The sequence below is a fragment of the Procambarus clarkii genome, chromosome 52, assembly GCF_040958095.1.
Source record: "Procambarus clarkii isolate CNS0578487 chromosome 52, FALCON_Pclarkii_2.0, whole genome shotgun sequence".
In the NCBI taxonomy this organism is placed as follows: domain Eukaryota; kingdom Metazoa; phylum Arthropoda; class Malacostraca; order Decapoda; family Cambaridae; genus Procambarus; species Procambarus clarkii.
The window spans coordinates 24,299,967-24,313,625 of NC_091201.1; the positions used below are offsets into that span (position 1 = coordinate 24,299,967).

The 13,659-nt window shown below is 39.6% G+C and overlaps 1 protein-coding gene across 4 annotated transcripts in view; it reads right to left on the reverse strand.

Annotated features, from left to right (window-relative positions):
• Positions 1-234: 234 nt before the first annotated feature.
• LOC138352101 (insulin receptor substrate 1-like) overlaps positions 235-13,659 on the reverse strand; it is a 31,424-nt gene continuing 17,999 nt past the window's right edge. For 3 of the 4 annotated variants that reach the window (XM_069304357.1, XM_069304356.1, XM_069304355.1), the window contains exons 12-13: positions 7,169-7,360; positions 235-3,050 (exon numbers count right to left, since the gene is read on the reverse strand). In XM_069304357.1, the coding sequence (XP_069160458.1) occupies positions 362-3,050; positions 7,169-7,360 (2,881 nt within the window). In that variant the 3' untranslated portion in view covers positions 235-361. The remainder of the gene's footprint in view (positions 3,051-7,168; positions 7,361-13,659) is intronic. The other variant, XM_069304358.1, reaches the window with a different exon arrangement.

Genomic DNA, 13,659 nt, shown 5'->3' on the forward strand with positions numbered 1-13,659 from the left:
GTCCAATGTCCTGTTAAGTTTTAAGTTCTTACCTATACATTTCACACATTTATTCAAATATCATGACTCATTAAAATATGCAGCAAAATCTCTTCTCACTTACAATACACATACCAATCAATCGATCTTTACCAAGTTCTGATACCACTTCCTCAGATTTTGTCATCTTATTTGCCAATAACTTAAGAACCTTACTGCCATATGTAGGAGTCGATGAAACAATAAAACAATAAATAGTACTCACATGTTTTAACTTTTATTAACTTAATTACTGAATTTTATAAATCATTTATACAGTTTTGATTTGCGTGGGTGTGGGAACTGAAAGGGAGGCATGTGAATTAAGGAAGGCAGGAGAATGTTAATGTCGGTGGTCACGCGAGAGGGAGGTAGTCCGCAAACCCTCACTCTTAGTGAAATCTATTTGAGCATAACTGAGGGGTTCATCTTCCTCTCCAACCACAGGGTCTTGAGTACATGCTCCTTGAGTAACCGTCCCACTCACAGCTCGACGCCCAGTTCGGGGTGAAGGCCTGACACTTTCACATTTAGCTGGACCTAGATCTAATGAGACATAATTTAGTCCACTGTCTGCACTGCCACTGCCAATAATTGCCGAGGATGGCTGACTGGTCACAGAAGGAACAGTGGAATGAGCTGCTAAATCTGCTGGCATATCTAAGACACGACTTGTTCCACTTGATCCACTTGACCCACCCTCTCGCCGCCCCACACCCACGTTAACCACAGTACAGGTGGAAGATGCAGAGGAAAGGCCACCCTCACTAAGAGAGGATACAGATGATACAGACCCACCTAAAGTAGGTGATGTAGGTGGTGAATATGACACTGGTGAGGAGCATGCTGAAGCTGCACGCCCATTGTTACCCTGACATCCAGACCCACTTCTAGGTTCTGAAAGTTGTTTCTTAACACGCACCTCACTGCTTACAGCACTTCCTTCTGGAGCTCCAGGCCCACTATGACTTCGACACCGTTCACTAGAACTGTTGCCAGCAGAGCTAACAAAATTTAGTCGTTCAAGAGTGGCAGTGAGAGAAGGGTCTGGTCGAACACCAAGTAATGCTGGGGGAATGTCTGGGCGATGAGCTACCATTCGGGGAGATGAGGGCTTTGGTGGTGGCGGTGGTGGTTGCCCAGGAGTCATAAGTAAATAACCACTCTCACCACCACTACCACCTTCCGAGTCCCCACCACTACTAACAGTATTAGATTTTTCACTATCTTTTCGACTATGTTGTCTAGAAATCCCTTTTCCTATATTAAGGCTTTTTTTATCACTTGCATCATTATTCCCAGGGATATTGGTCTTGCTACTAGGAGGAATCTTATTCAAAGCAGGAGGAAGCTGCGGAGGTGTCTGAGAAGTGGTAACAGATTCAGAACGTCCCCCTGGGCACATATTAACATAATCATGAGGTTTGTGTGTATCTTCTTCTGAAACTTTACTGGATCCCATTGGAGATATATTCATATAATCTGACAAGGATGTATTGGATACTTTACGCTGTCTACTTTCTGTTATAAGTTTATCACAAGTACCTAGTGCTAAATTAACATATGCCCCTTGATCACTACTACAGGTATTTGCCAGCTGCTGACTGGTGCTGCCTTTACCTAATAATGATTCCAAGCCAACAGACCCCTGACTTTCCTCCTGCTTTGTGTCTGCCTGAGATGCTGCCTCACATATCCCCAAAATTCTCTTGCTGCAATCATTAACACTCATTGTTTGTTTACTCTGCTGTTCACCACTGTTAGGAACTGTCTGTGAAGATGCAGTGGCACTCAGATTATCACCTGGTATCGCACTCTCTTCAGTCTCTATACTCGATTCTTCAATGCAGCTTGTGCCAATGCCTGAGTTTATACTGGAGGATATTCCCCCAGAATTGTCTTTACCAACACTGTCTTTACGACCCTCCTTATCATCCCTGTTTTTACTACGAGTCAAACTTGAAAATGGACTAGGAGTGCCTCGATTAGATTTTGGTAGTGGACTACCAGTGGGGGAGAGAGGTGTCTTAGGGGGTGTGCCGGAGTTTTTACGGCCTAGTAGAGTGCTCAAGGATGATAAGGGACTTGTACCTTTTTTGCTCATTTCCTGTAATACTTCACTATCACCACTTTTTACAACAACATTTATTGGTTCAGATTTCTTTCTTTTAGTGCTTTCCTTAAATGATTTTCTCTTACTATTTTTCTTTTCTTTTTTCTTATGTTTCTCCCCATCAATTGAATGAGAAGAAGGGTCAGTATTACTACGAAAGTCTACAGGCATATATTCGTCCAATTGTGAAGTACTGTCTTGGGAAGACAATGGATTTAAAGTGGACGAAATCTTTCTGACTCTAGCACCAATGGAAGATGAGCTGTTTGAAGTTGTGGATGATGAAGATAATGAGGCGAGAGGAAGTGGTCCTAAGCCTTTTCCTTGACTCATATCCACATAGCCATCATGTGACCCTGAAGAACATGAAGATCCATATCGATCACTGCCTCTAGACATGTCTACATAAGGATCTGCAAATGAGGTTTGTCTAATCAAAGACTCTCTGCTGTTCATATCCAAGTATTCTGAGGTACATAAAGGCTGGGAAGTATTTATGGCAGGTTTCATGGGAAGGTAACCATCATAAGAATCTGAAGTTTTGCGATGAGGGCTTGGGTTGATCTCAAGTTCACAGTAGTTCCCTCTTTCAGAAAGCTCAATACTTTTGGTCGATAACTCGCTCTCGGATTTCTTCTTGTCTCGTTTAATGGAATCGAATACAGATTTCCCATTCCCTGAGGATTTAGAATTCGAGCGATGTCTTTGACCAGTTAGAGTTCTTTTAATGCTTTCAAAGCTACTACTCTTCTTCTCCTTATCAGCAGATATACTGTCACAACTTTTATTTTTTGAAAAGTCAAATTCCATCAGGTCATTGTTGCGTTCTTGGCTTCGAGCTTGAAGGAAGCCTCTGAAGAAGGTTCCCGGAGTGCCTGACCAAGAGTTAGATATTGGAGACGATCCCAATATGGGAGCACTGCAAATGAGAAAAAGATAATATTAATAAAGATTAACAAAATTCCCGACATTAGTATTCATAAGGCATGCTAACACAGTTTACGGGGATAAGTCATGGTATTAATATTAAAGGAACCTATAAAATAAGGATCAACTGTATCCACTTCTACAGTATTTCAGAAATATAAATTACAAATTTGGTTGACTCTCAAATGAAATAGATATACAAGTACAATGCATCAATAAATAATTGATGCATTGTACTCCATTGAACATTGGGCACTAATAAATATACAGTATTTGATTGAATACAGTATATTTATTAGCTTGTATTCAATAAACATGAAATTAAAGATGACAGAATTTGTGAAGATACATAATAAGTAGCATCAAGAAAATGTTAGAAACATGTCAACAATTAGATTACTGAATCTTCAAAATAGACTCACTGCCTTAAGAAATTCCTGCATTTGAAAGTAAGTATATTACCTAATGAAACACTACAACAGAGAGAGCCGTCCTGCTACTGTACCACTGAATGTTCCTATCTTTTACATTCCTACCGAAGACACTTTGCTCTCGTATCCAATCTAATTGTTTTGAAGTGACTTGACTCCTTCATTACCGTCTCATTTTATCTACAAAAAAATATACTGTATTGTTAATGCTACCGTGCCAGCAATAATCTTAACTCATCAATATTTGTAATAATTTCACCCCAATTTAATTTTTTTTAACCCTAATTACCCATTTTGACAATTATTTCCACCTCAGGAAAATGTAAATAATAAATCCTTGAGATTAACTTAAATTAACTTGACTATTCCAGTAAGATGTTATATTTTGACTTTCCTTCAATTACTTATGAACTGTATTTTCAAATATTAATATCTCAAAAGATGATTCACAAACAGAAAATGAACAGCTCTTGGTGCTATAGTAAAGCATGCCATGCACAATAAAAACCATTTTAGAAAATATTAATCACTGTATTAATTTAAGATATGAAGTGCCTTTTTGTAAGTTGCAGTGTACTGCTTCACTAGTAGATTGTATAATTCACATACTAGAATGCTTTCAAAACTCTTGATATGCTCTACATATAACTAGACTTGGCGGCATAATTTTAAGCACTAGCCTCAAACAATTATGTTAATGTATTATATAGCATTCAATAATACTTCATTAGCAGCATTATTGAACTCATTTTTGACTGTATTCTACCAAGGATTGTGTATGTAGGGCAAAACAAAATTATTGTGCAAAATATGATACACACCATAACATGTTTAAAATATAGTATGTGTGAAATTCTTATTTATACATGTGATTGTCATCATTATTGTTTTCCACTTTCATGGGGTGGCAACAGTCCAGAAAAAATAGGCAAGCAAGAATGCACAATGAAAAATGATTATATATTAAAAATTGGACTCGTTCATTCATTTTGCTGTACTGAACCTGTTAACTCATAATTGTAATGCTGTTTACCATTATTACAATACATATATGTACAGTACAACCTCAAAGATTCCAAGCCTCAAGACAGTGGACCACTACTGGAATAGTTCACTCAAATCAAGATGAGAGGACTGTTATTCTGAAAGACCACCAAGAAGAGGACCGACTTCAAACCACACTTTCTAACCAATTTATATATTACTGTATAAATATGTTCTTATTTTACAGTACAGTACTTGTACTGTACTATAAAATGTTCACATTAAATATAGAATGACTTTTTCGTACGTGGATCAATACTACCACCACCTGTCATTTTAAGACCATCTGATCTTTTGTTCTATGCTAGCTTGGTATTAATGCACTGTTCCCCATTACAGTATTCAAAAAATTTCAACTATTATTCTTTTGATTTTACCTCGAGTAGAATAGACATCAATTATCAAGAGGAAAGAGATGTCTCTTAACCCTTCAACTGCACAATAATGTTTCCAAGTAACTTAGGCAAATTACAGAGTAATCAAATCCATGTGTATACCAAATTATGAGAATTGGTGGTAAAGTTATTTGCCGATACAATAGCATGTGTTTACACTCACACATATACAGTGCATTAATTTATGAAATAAGGCCTTTGATACAGTATCACACAGGAGACTGCTATTCAAACTTGAGAAGCAGGCAGGAGTAAGTGGAAAGGTCCTAGCATGGGTAAGGAACTACCTAACAGGAGCCAGAGAGTAACGGTAAGGGGCAAGAAGTCGGACTGGTGAACAGTAACACGTGGAGTACCTCAAGGATTAGTGCTGGGACCAGATCTATTTCTAATATATGTAAATGACATTTACAGGAGTAGAGTCCTACATGTCGATGTTCGTGGATGACGCAAAAATTAATAAGAAGAGTTGTGACAGATCAGGATTGTAGGATCCAAGAGGACTTGAACAGGTTGCAGGCTACTGGAGTTCAACACTAGCAAATGTAAAATTATGGAAACAGGATTAGGTAATAGGAGACCAAAGGGACAGTACACAATGAAGGGAAACTGCCTACCTGTGACAATTTGAGAAAGACCTGGGAGTGGACGTAACACCTAATCTAACTCCTGAGGCACATATAAATAGGATAATGACAGCAGCATACTCTATACTGGCAAAAGTTAGAACATCATTCAGAAACCTAAGGAAGGAGGCATTTATGGTGCTTTACACTGCTTACATGAGACTAGTCTTAGAGTATGCTACCCCATCATGGAGCTTCCACCTGAAGAAACACAAGGAAACTGGAAAAGTTTAGAAGTTTGCAACAAGGCTCGTCCCAGAGTTATGAGGGATGGGGTATGAAGAGCGCCTGACAGTGAAAGAGATGAAATATTCACACTGAATACTAATAGAACAAGGGGACATGGGTGGAAGCTGGAAACTCAGATGAGTCACAGATGTTAGGAAATTTCTTTTAGAGTGAGAGAAGTGGAAAAATGGAATGAACTTGAGGAGCAGGTTGCAGGTTGTAGAAGCAAATTCTATTCATAATTTTAAAACTAGATATGATAGGGAAATAGGACAGAAGTCAGTGCTATAAACAACTGGTGGCTAGAAAGGAGGGATCTTAGAGTCAATGCTCGATCCTGCAGACACAAATAGGCGAATACAATATTCTGTACTCACTCCTGATTAACAAGTATGGGGTCGGCTAAAGATGTCTACCTGAGCACCCTGGAGCTTAGTACAAATTATAGTTGTGAAGGCTGTAAAGCCAAGAGCATAAACAAATTAGCTATAGAGCATTAGGTGAACAGAGGACTAAGGTGGTAGAAATCGTGCCCATATATCTCACTTTGCCCAGGAATAAAACTCTGATCCAATCGATTATAAGCAGACTGTACAGTACATGTATTGCATAGTAAAATTTGCAAAAGGTGCCAATCACAAAATATCATTACAGTACAGTACAGTATTTTCCTGATGAGCGTGACGGAGAAATCTGACGATTCAAATGCAACCTTTCCTGCAAGAAGGAATAATTCACCTGATATTCATTTAAAGTAAATACTCCAACTCTACAAACCCTACAAGTAATTCAAAAGTTTATTTCAGAACTTACCTGAGTTTATATAATTGATGAGCATTTAACCCAAATTACTAGATGACACTATACAATACATGATGGAAAATACATTCTATATTAAGCCCCATATGAAGAGAATGAAGTAACAGCTGGTCATGCGGCTAATTAGTGATCATGGTTTCGGGCAACCACTAAGCATCTCTAGTAAAGCAAGCAAAAACTATATTTCACAGGTAAACTCAAAATAAACTTCCATAACTATCTCAATACAGTATTTCCAAAGCAATAAATAATAAATAAAACTACTCTTTAAAAAAAAATTACAGTATCTTACAAGGCACTTTCAAAGCTTACAATTTAACATCTATTCTATGAAAATATTATGCTAAACTGCAAAACTACAGTTGGCTTCAGGATACTAAATGAGCAGCTCAAGGCATACCATCAGACAATAATAAAAAACAAAATTCAAAGAGATGAGACAGACATCAAAACCCCTTTAACCTGTTTCTGAAGACTACAACCCACAGAGCTCAAGATCATATTCCTTTGTATGCTATCATGTCTCCTGAAGTGAATCAATCTGCTGTGCAGAGATAACATCCCTACCTTGTTGATTTGCTTTTCACTTGCTTTCCCCTCTCCTTAATAGAAGAAGAGAACTCGGCGACAGACACAGATGTTGCCGCAATGGCACCACCTGCTACCTGGCCGGCTCTCCCACCTGCAAGCCTGAGGCTGACACGTGACCCCACAGAGAAGGCTCGAACACGGGCAGGTTCTGCTGGGCTCACTTCCAGTCTATAGTTGTTGTTGACCCACACAGGAGGGATGGAGAAGGCAGGAGGAAGGAGCAACAGGACCAGTGTTACTACAGTTACTATTTTAGCAACACAAAAGCAGTGGCACCACAGAACAGAATTACCTCCTATTGCCCACATTCACTACATTCTATAACACATACCACTCATAGCTCATAGTTCTTAACATTTAGCACAACCTCAGTATTAGTGGGGCAAGCAAATGTCAGTTTCACAAATATAATCCCTCACTTATGGTGTGCACAGTTATAAAGTCATCATCCATTCCAATAAGCTATGTACAACTTTCATAATATATTACAGTATTTATGACTATGCTAATCAAGATAAAAGTTACATGTTAGTAAATGCAGTCATGTTTGAACACTTTAAGTACTATACATTTCTAAACAATAGCATTTGCATCTTCATATTTATACATAGTATCTGAGAGAAATATATACAAAAATTAGAAAACAAAACTGAAATTAAAAGTGTATTTACAGCACTACCTCAGCAGAGGTTATTCGAGTAAAACGTTCCAGGTAAATACGTCAATGCTGTATTCTCTTAAACACAGAGAAAACTACAGTATGCCCCCATACAGTGTGAGTAATGTCTTTCGGGAATACTTCACACTGCACAAAACTGTTGTAATGACGATAGAATACATGCTAAATCCTCCCCCCTCAAAAAAAAAAAAAAGTGTACAACATATTTGGGAAGTATAACTGCAGAACCTAAAACTTGTTCTCAAATAAGGGCATGATTGTAAATCAAGCAGAATGAATTTGGTGTACACGAGTCATGCCTTCCCTGTGTGTGAACTGGGTAAAGTGGCACTTGTGCTTTTACTCACTCAATAAGTGTTAGCCAGTGAGTTATACAAGGAGGGGAGGGGAAAGGAATGAAGAGTGTGAGGAGAAGAGAATGGAAGGAGGGATAGAGGGGGAGGGGAAAGAGGGGTAAGATATGGGGAGGGGGAAGAGGGTAAGATAGATAGATAGATATAAAAAAATGCACGATTTGCATGATGCCCAATTTAGTTTCACTTTCGGTCAAAACCTTGTAATGTTGGGTGTCAAGTTAATGCCCTCATCTCAAGGAACGCAGGGAACACTACTGGGATTGTGCATCTCATTTTTTTTTTTTTAGTTAATATGAACGATAGAAAATTGTTAAGCCAATTTTGGGTGACTCAGAGTGAGAGTAATTTTAGCTTCAGGATGGAAGTGGAGAGTGAGAAGATGCTATTTTTTGGGGGTGGGGGTAAGTGGGGAAGGGTAGGTTGGATAGGGGAAAGAGGTGGGATGGAAGGGAAAGTGGTAGGGAGGTTGGGGGGAAGGCAGGAGGGAGGAAGTTATCCTTCATAGACCACATCGTATTCCACCAAAGAAAAGAAGTGGTCTATGTCTCAGCCAATTGGTACTTCCTAACAGGAAGTCAGCCAGCTGTGCAGCCTATTGGCAAGCAGGCCTACTCTTCATTCCCTGTCCTTCATTTAAAACTGAAACCTGAGAAAACCATCTGGTGAAGACCCCAGCCAGAGTCAAGCTTTTGAGGAGCACATGTCACACAACGTGGATCCATGTTCTCTTTTGCCAGAGAAAACAGGAGGTATTAACATGTATTACATCAAGTTAACTGATATGCACTGTACTGTACTTCAGGTAATTCAACCTCAATCAAATCCAATGCTGTACTTGCTGAACGTTATCATACCAGCAGTTGTGGGACAAATACCGATCTCATAGCTTTGAGATGATAGAGGATAAAAAAGAAGTGTGTGTATTCATTGTGAAAAACAAGTCATCCAGTACATATAGAAGTTACCGAAGACACAAAAGTTCTCTTTTTGGAAAAGTGTGGTAGACAGATGGAATAAAATAAATGAGAGGTAGTGTATCCCAAAACCACTGGAAGCTTCAGAACTTCATATGACAAAAGACAGGAAACCACAAGTGCAGCGCTTATCCTGTAACCAACATAAAAAATTAAACTTAGGTATTTATGCGCACACACAAATATACAGTACAGTATAAAGTATAATTGTACTGTACATACCACATAAGAAAATTCTACAAAACTACTACACAAAAGAAAAACGGTCTAAAACAAGAAACCACTTAAAAACCCACAGGAGCAAGAAAGTTTATAGTGAATTGCTTGGCAAGCCTCAAAATAAAAAAAAAATAAAAAAAAAATAAAAAGATCACCCTTAATATGGCATAAAATACAGTGGAAGCTTATAGCAGTTTAGTGAGAGGACAGGTCAGAGAGCCATAGAACATGCAGCACACTGCTCCCAGGTGACATGGTGCCATAAATCCGCGTTCAAGGGAATCGTAGCAATACGTATCTACCCATAGTCCCAAGCCAACGGTTACACACACCTGCATACACACAAATTATCAAGAACAAATGACCTGAATAATAACAAAGTGAATGACTAATAACTTCTAAACTGTTTATATTCATATATCCATCATGTAGTGACACTAGGGCCTTATAACGAAAGTGGGGCAGCCATTAATCAATACCCTTCAATTTTACAGAACATTTATACTGATGCTAAGCAAAACACAACATTTTCAGAGTATCAATTCAATCTGACCTATACACCAAAAGCTATGTGTAAGGTCATTTTAAGTTTGAGCATGACCTTTACCTCCTGGAGTCTCAATAACCTAGCTGTTATAACTAGTATTGTATCTATATATATGTAAAGAAGTGTTTTTGAAATTAGGGACATCAGTTGATTCTAAATACCAAAAAGGCATGTAAATTTTACTGAAGTTGGCCATTATGTGAAATAACCCTTGTACTAAAGTCAAAAGTTAATCTTTTCACCTTATTGAGCACTAAAATTAAACAAAAAAGATTATATTTTAAACCCCCCTTTCTATAAGAGTAAATAATTCAGCAATAAAATAAAATGTTACAGTGACAGGTACAGCTGTAATATTTTACAGCAGGTACAAGCATTTGGAATATACAGCAAGTAATTTACGAAATAGATCAATTGCACAATGGTGGATCAAACTGTTTTGACAGGAATTAAATTGTTAATGAACTTGTTGGTTTCATGAGGAAGTTGATGTATTTAACAAAGTATTTAACATCAACAATTATAATGTATCAAGGAATACTGGAGAAATTTAAATTTGTGGCAATATAATTGAAATGTTAATAAATAGATATGGTGTGACAGAAGCTGGGTATTCACGGACTGGCATAACTTGGGATATATAGTGTGGTGTAGTGAGTACAGAGGTTGTGATGATTACACACTTGCAATGACAACAGTATGCTATAACGTAGGTGTTATACATGAGGTCCTACTGCCCTTTCTAGTCAAATTTAGTCAGTTCAAAATTAAGAACTTTATTTATAAATTGTTGTACATTGTACATTTATCCAATTACAATTAACATAGTGTATAACAAAAAAAAAGTATTGAATGTAATGAAACACCAATTTCTGAGTGAGCCTTGGTGGCTTCCTGAAGCTACTACTACTAGGTGCCATCAATTGTGGATATCTTATTGACCTATTGGGACCACGAGGCCAGATCCTGACCCCCCTCAGAGAGCCACAGCGAGCAGTGGCACTATGTAGACCTTTTATGTAAAGGTATTCATGTCTGCCACCATCAAGGGCAGGAGCCCAGAAAGTCAGCAAAACAAAACAGACTACTGCTTGGTTAGAACAGAGACTAACCACAAAATAGCCAAGAAAACTTCCCTAACAATGTAAACAAATGATCGAAGATTTGTAAACCTAGCACAAGCTAGTTTGCCCCATCTCCCTGACGAAAAATACATTGAAGAAACCCCCCACGCCCAAAGAACAACCCAAGACAAACAAGAAAAGACTGCTGAAAGGTTGCAGACTGCTGCACATCATGGGCATGAGGGAAGACCACAGGCTGGCTAGACTATAGAAAATTGCAAATGACCTGAGAAACAAGGGATCCTGGGAAAATAGAGCAAACCACAAATAGTCCACTAAAACAGAATTGGCAGAACAAAGGCAGTGGCATAAAGCCACCACAAGACATGGCACATGATGCACCCTCGGCCAAACAACCAAGCATCAGAAGCCAACCAACTTCTCCCCCAGAAAATGAGCCGGCAGCAACCAAAGGAAGAGCCCAAGAGGGCCAATAGAACAAAGGAGCTGGTGCTGAAGGAGAGCAAGAAGCTCCTCCACCTGGCAACTGGAAGCCAGAGAAAGCAAAACATCGCTTGTGGAAAACAAACCCGGACCAAAGGGGCCACTGGAAACAGAGTGGACTAAAGAAAAAAGAAGAACCCGGTCAAGAGGTTCAAACTCTGTTTTCTCTAGTTGCTCATTCTGGCACGAACCACAGAGAATGAGCAACTAAGGAGAATGGCAGCATCAACCAGACATGTAAACTGGAGCATGTATTTCCTTGGCTCTCAGAGTAGGTTGCACAAACCACAGTACGCCAAACCAGCAATAAACACTCCAGACCCAAGAAAACACTGATAGTTCAAGACAACCGGATTACCTTAAGGGGCGAGGGCCACCACCAGCAAGGATACCCCCAAAGGGAGTGTATCCTGATCACACCAGGGAAGATAACCCTGACAGTGCAATGCTAGCAGTTAAGCAGCACTCAGGGAAGGGATCCCCGAGCACATGCAGCCCCGTGGACACTAAACGTTTGGCTCACCCGACACAAATGCTCACAAGAACAGCCTCAAAGGCAAAAACCATTTATGAAAAAATGGGAGACTGGAGCCAGAGTGACTTGAGCAAGTGACCCGGCACCAGATGGTTACCTTACCTCGAGATGCTTCCGGGGCTTAGCGTCCCCGTGGCCCGGTCGTCGACCAGGCCTCCAGATACATCGAGTCAACGTATAAGAGCTGGTAGAGCAGCCGGGTGAATCGGTGTGCTCCCTCTCCTTCCCCCAAACTAGGGGGAAGAGGTGGGGCAAACTACCTCGTGTTAGTTTCACCAATTTTAAATCGTTTGTTTACATAGCTGGGGGGAGTTCTAACCAAGCAGTAGTCTGTTTTGTTTTGTTGACTTTCTGGGTGCCTTTCCTTGGTGGTGGCAGACATGAATAACTTTACATACAAGGTTTTCATAGTGCCACTGCTCCCTGTGCTTCTCTGATGGAGCCAGGATCTGGTTTGTGGTTCTCAGTAGGCCAATAAGAACTGACTGATGGCACCTAGTAGTGTGGCACCTAGTAGTATACTACTACTACTAGTAGTATGGAGTAGAAGTGTGCAATAGCTTCAGGGAGCCACAAGAGCCCCTGATATGACAATACTTATCACGACGTGATACAGAAAACATTAAAATGACTACAAACAATAGTAATTGGTACAATTTGGTCCAATAATGTACACAATTGACTAACTTTTTAAACTTGCCTAACTCTAGCAGCAATATACAGTACTGTATAGCTTCCCCTGATTTTGAATCTTTATTTAATGACAAACTGATCACATGTTGCTTACAATTACAAACGTGGCGGGGTATATTTTCAATGGAAATCAATAAAATACCTTAACCCTTAAAGTGTGGTTGTCCATCTATGTTCACTTACAGGGTAATGCAGGACAGTCTTAACATTCCATCAATCTCATTCCAACCATAGTCCTTAGGATTTAGGGCTAGTGGAAGGGAACTATCAGGAGAAAGCACCAAGCCATTATGACTATATAGCACTTCGAAGGGATCAGAATAAGGGTTTGGGATGGGGCAGGGAGAAGGAATGGTGCCCTACCAACTGGACGGTATCGGGTATTGAACACTGACCTGCATGAAGCAAGCCCATCGCTCTACCGTACAGCCCAACATGTGCGTGATTTACTCTCCACCTTGAACTGCACATGCCTGGTCATCATTAAATGCCTCAAAGAGAATGGCTGGAATGGGGAAGCATAACAGCACCAGCATTTGGTGAGCACACCAGGTAAATGAATGACTAGTCAAGGCTGGAAACAGTAGCTAGGTGCATAGCCACCTGGCAGTGAGCAGGTTAACTGGCAGGTGACCTACTTCACTAGGTGGTTCATCTTAAGTGTCTCATTTCCTATGTTTTGCTAACCTTACCATGCTGATTGTCTATTGTTTTGCTCACCTTTCTGGTTAGCCCTTTCTTGGTCATCTAGTATCCTCACACTCTCTGTGCCTCTTTAAAAGGGGACTAGGTTTTGAGCCTACAATTCCTGGTAGGATTACAAGGACTCGCAAGGGCCTGGTGTGGATTGAAGGGAGCCTCCAATTCAAGCTCTCTCAGATAATAAATACTTGAAA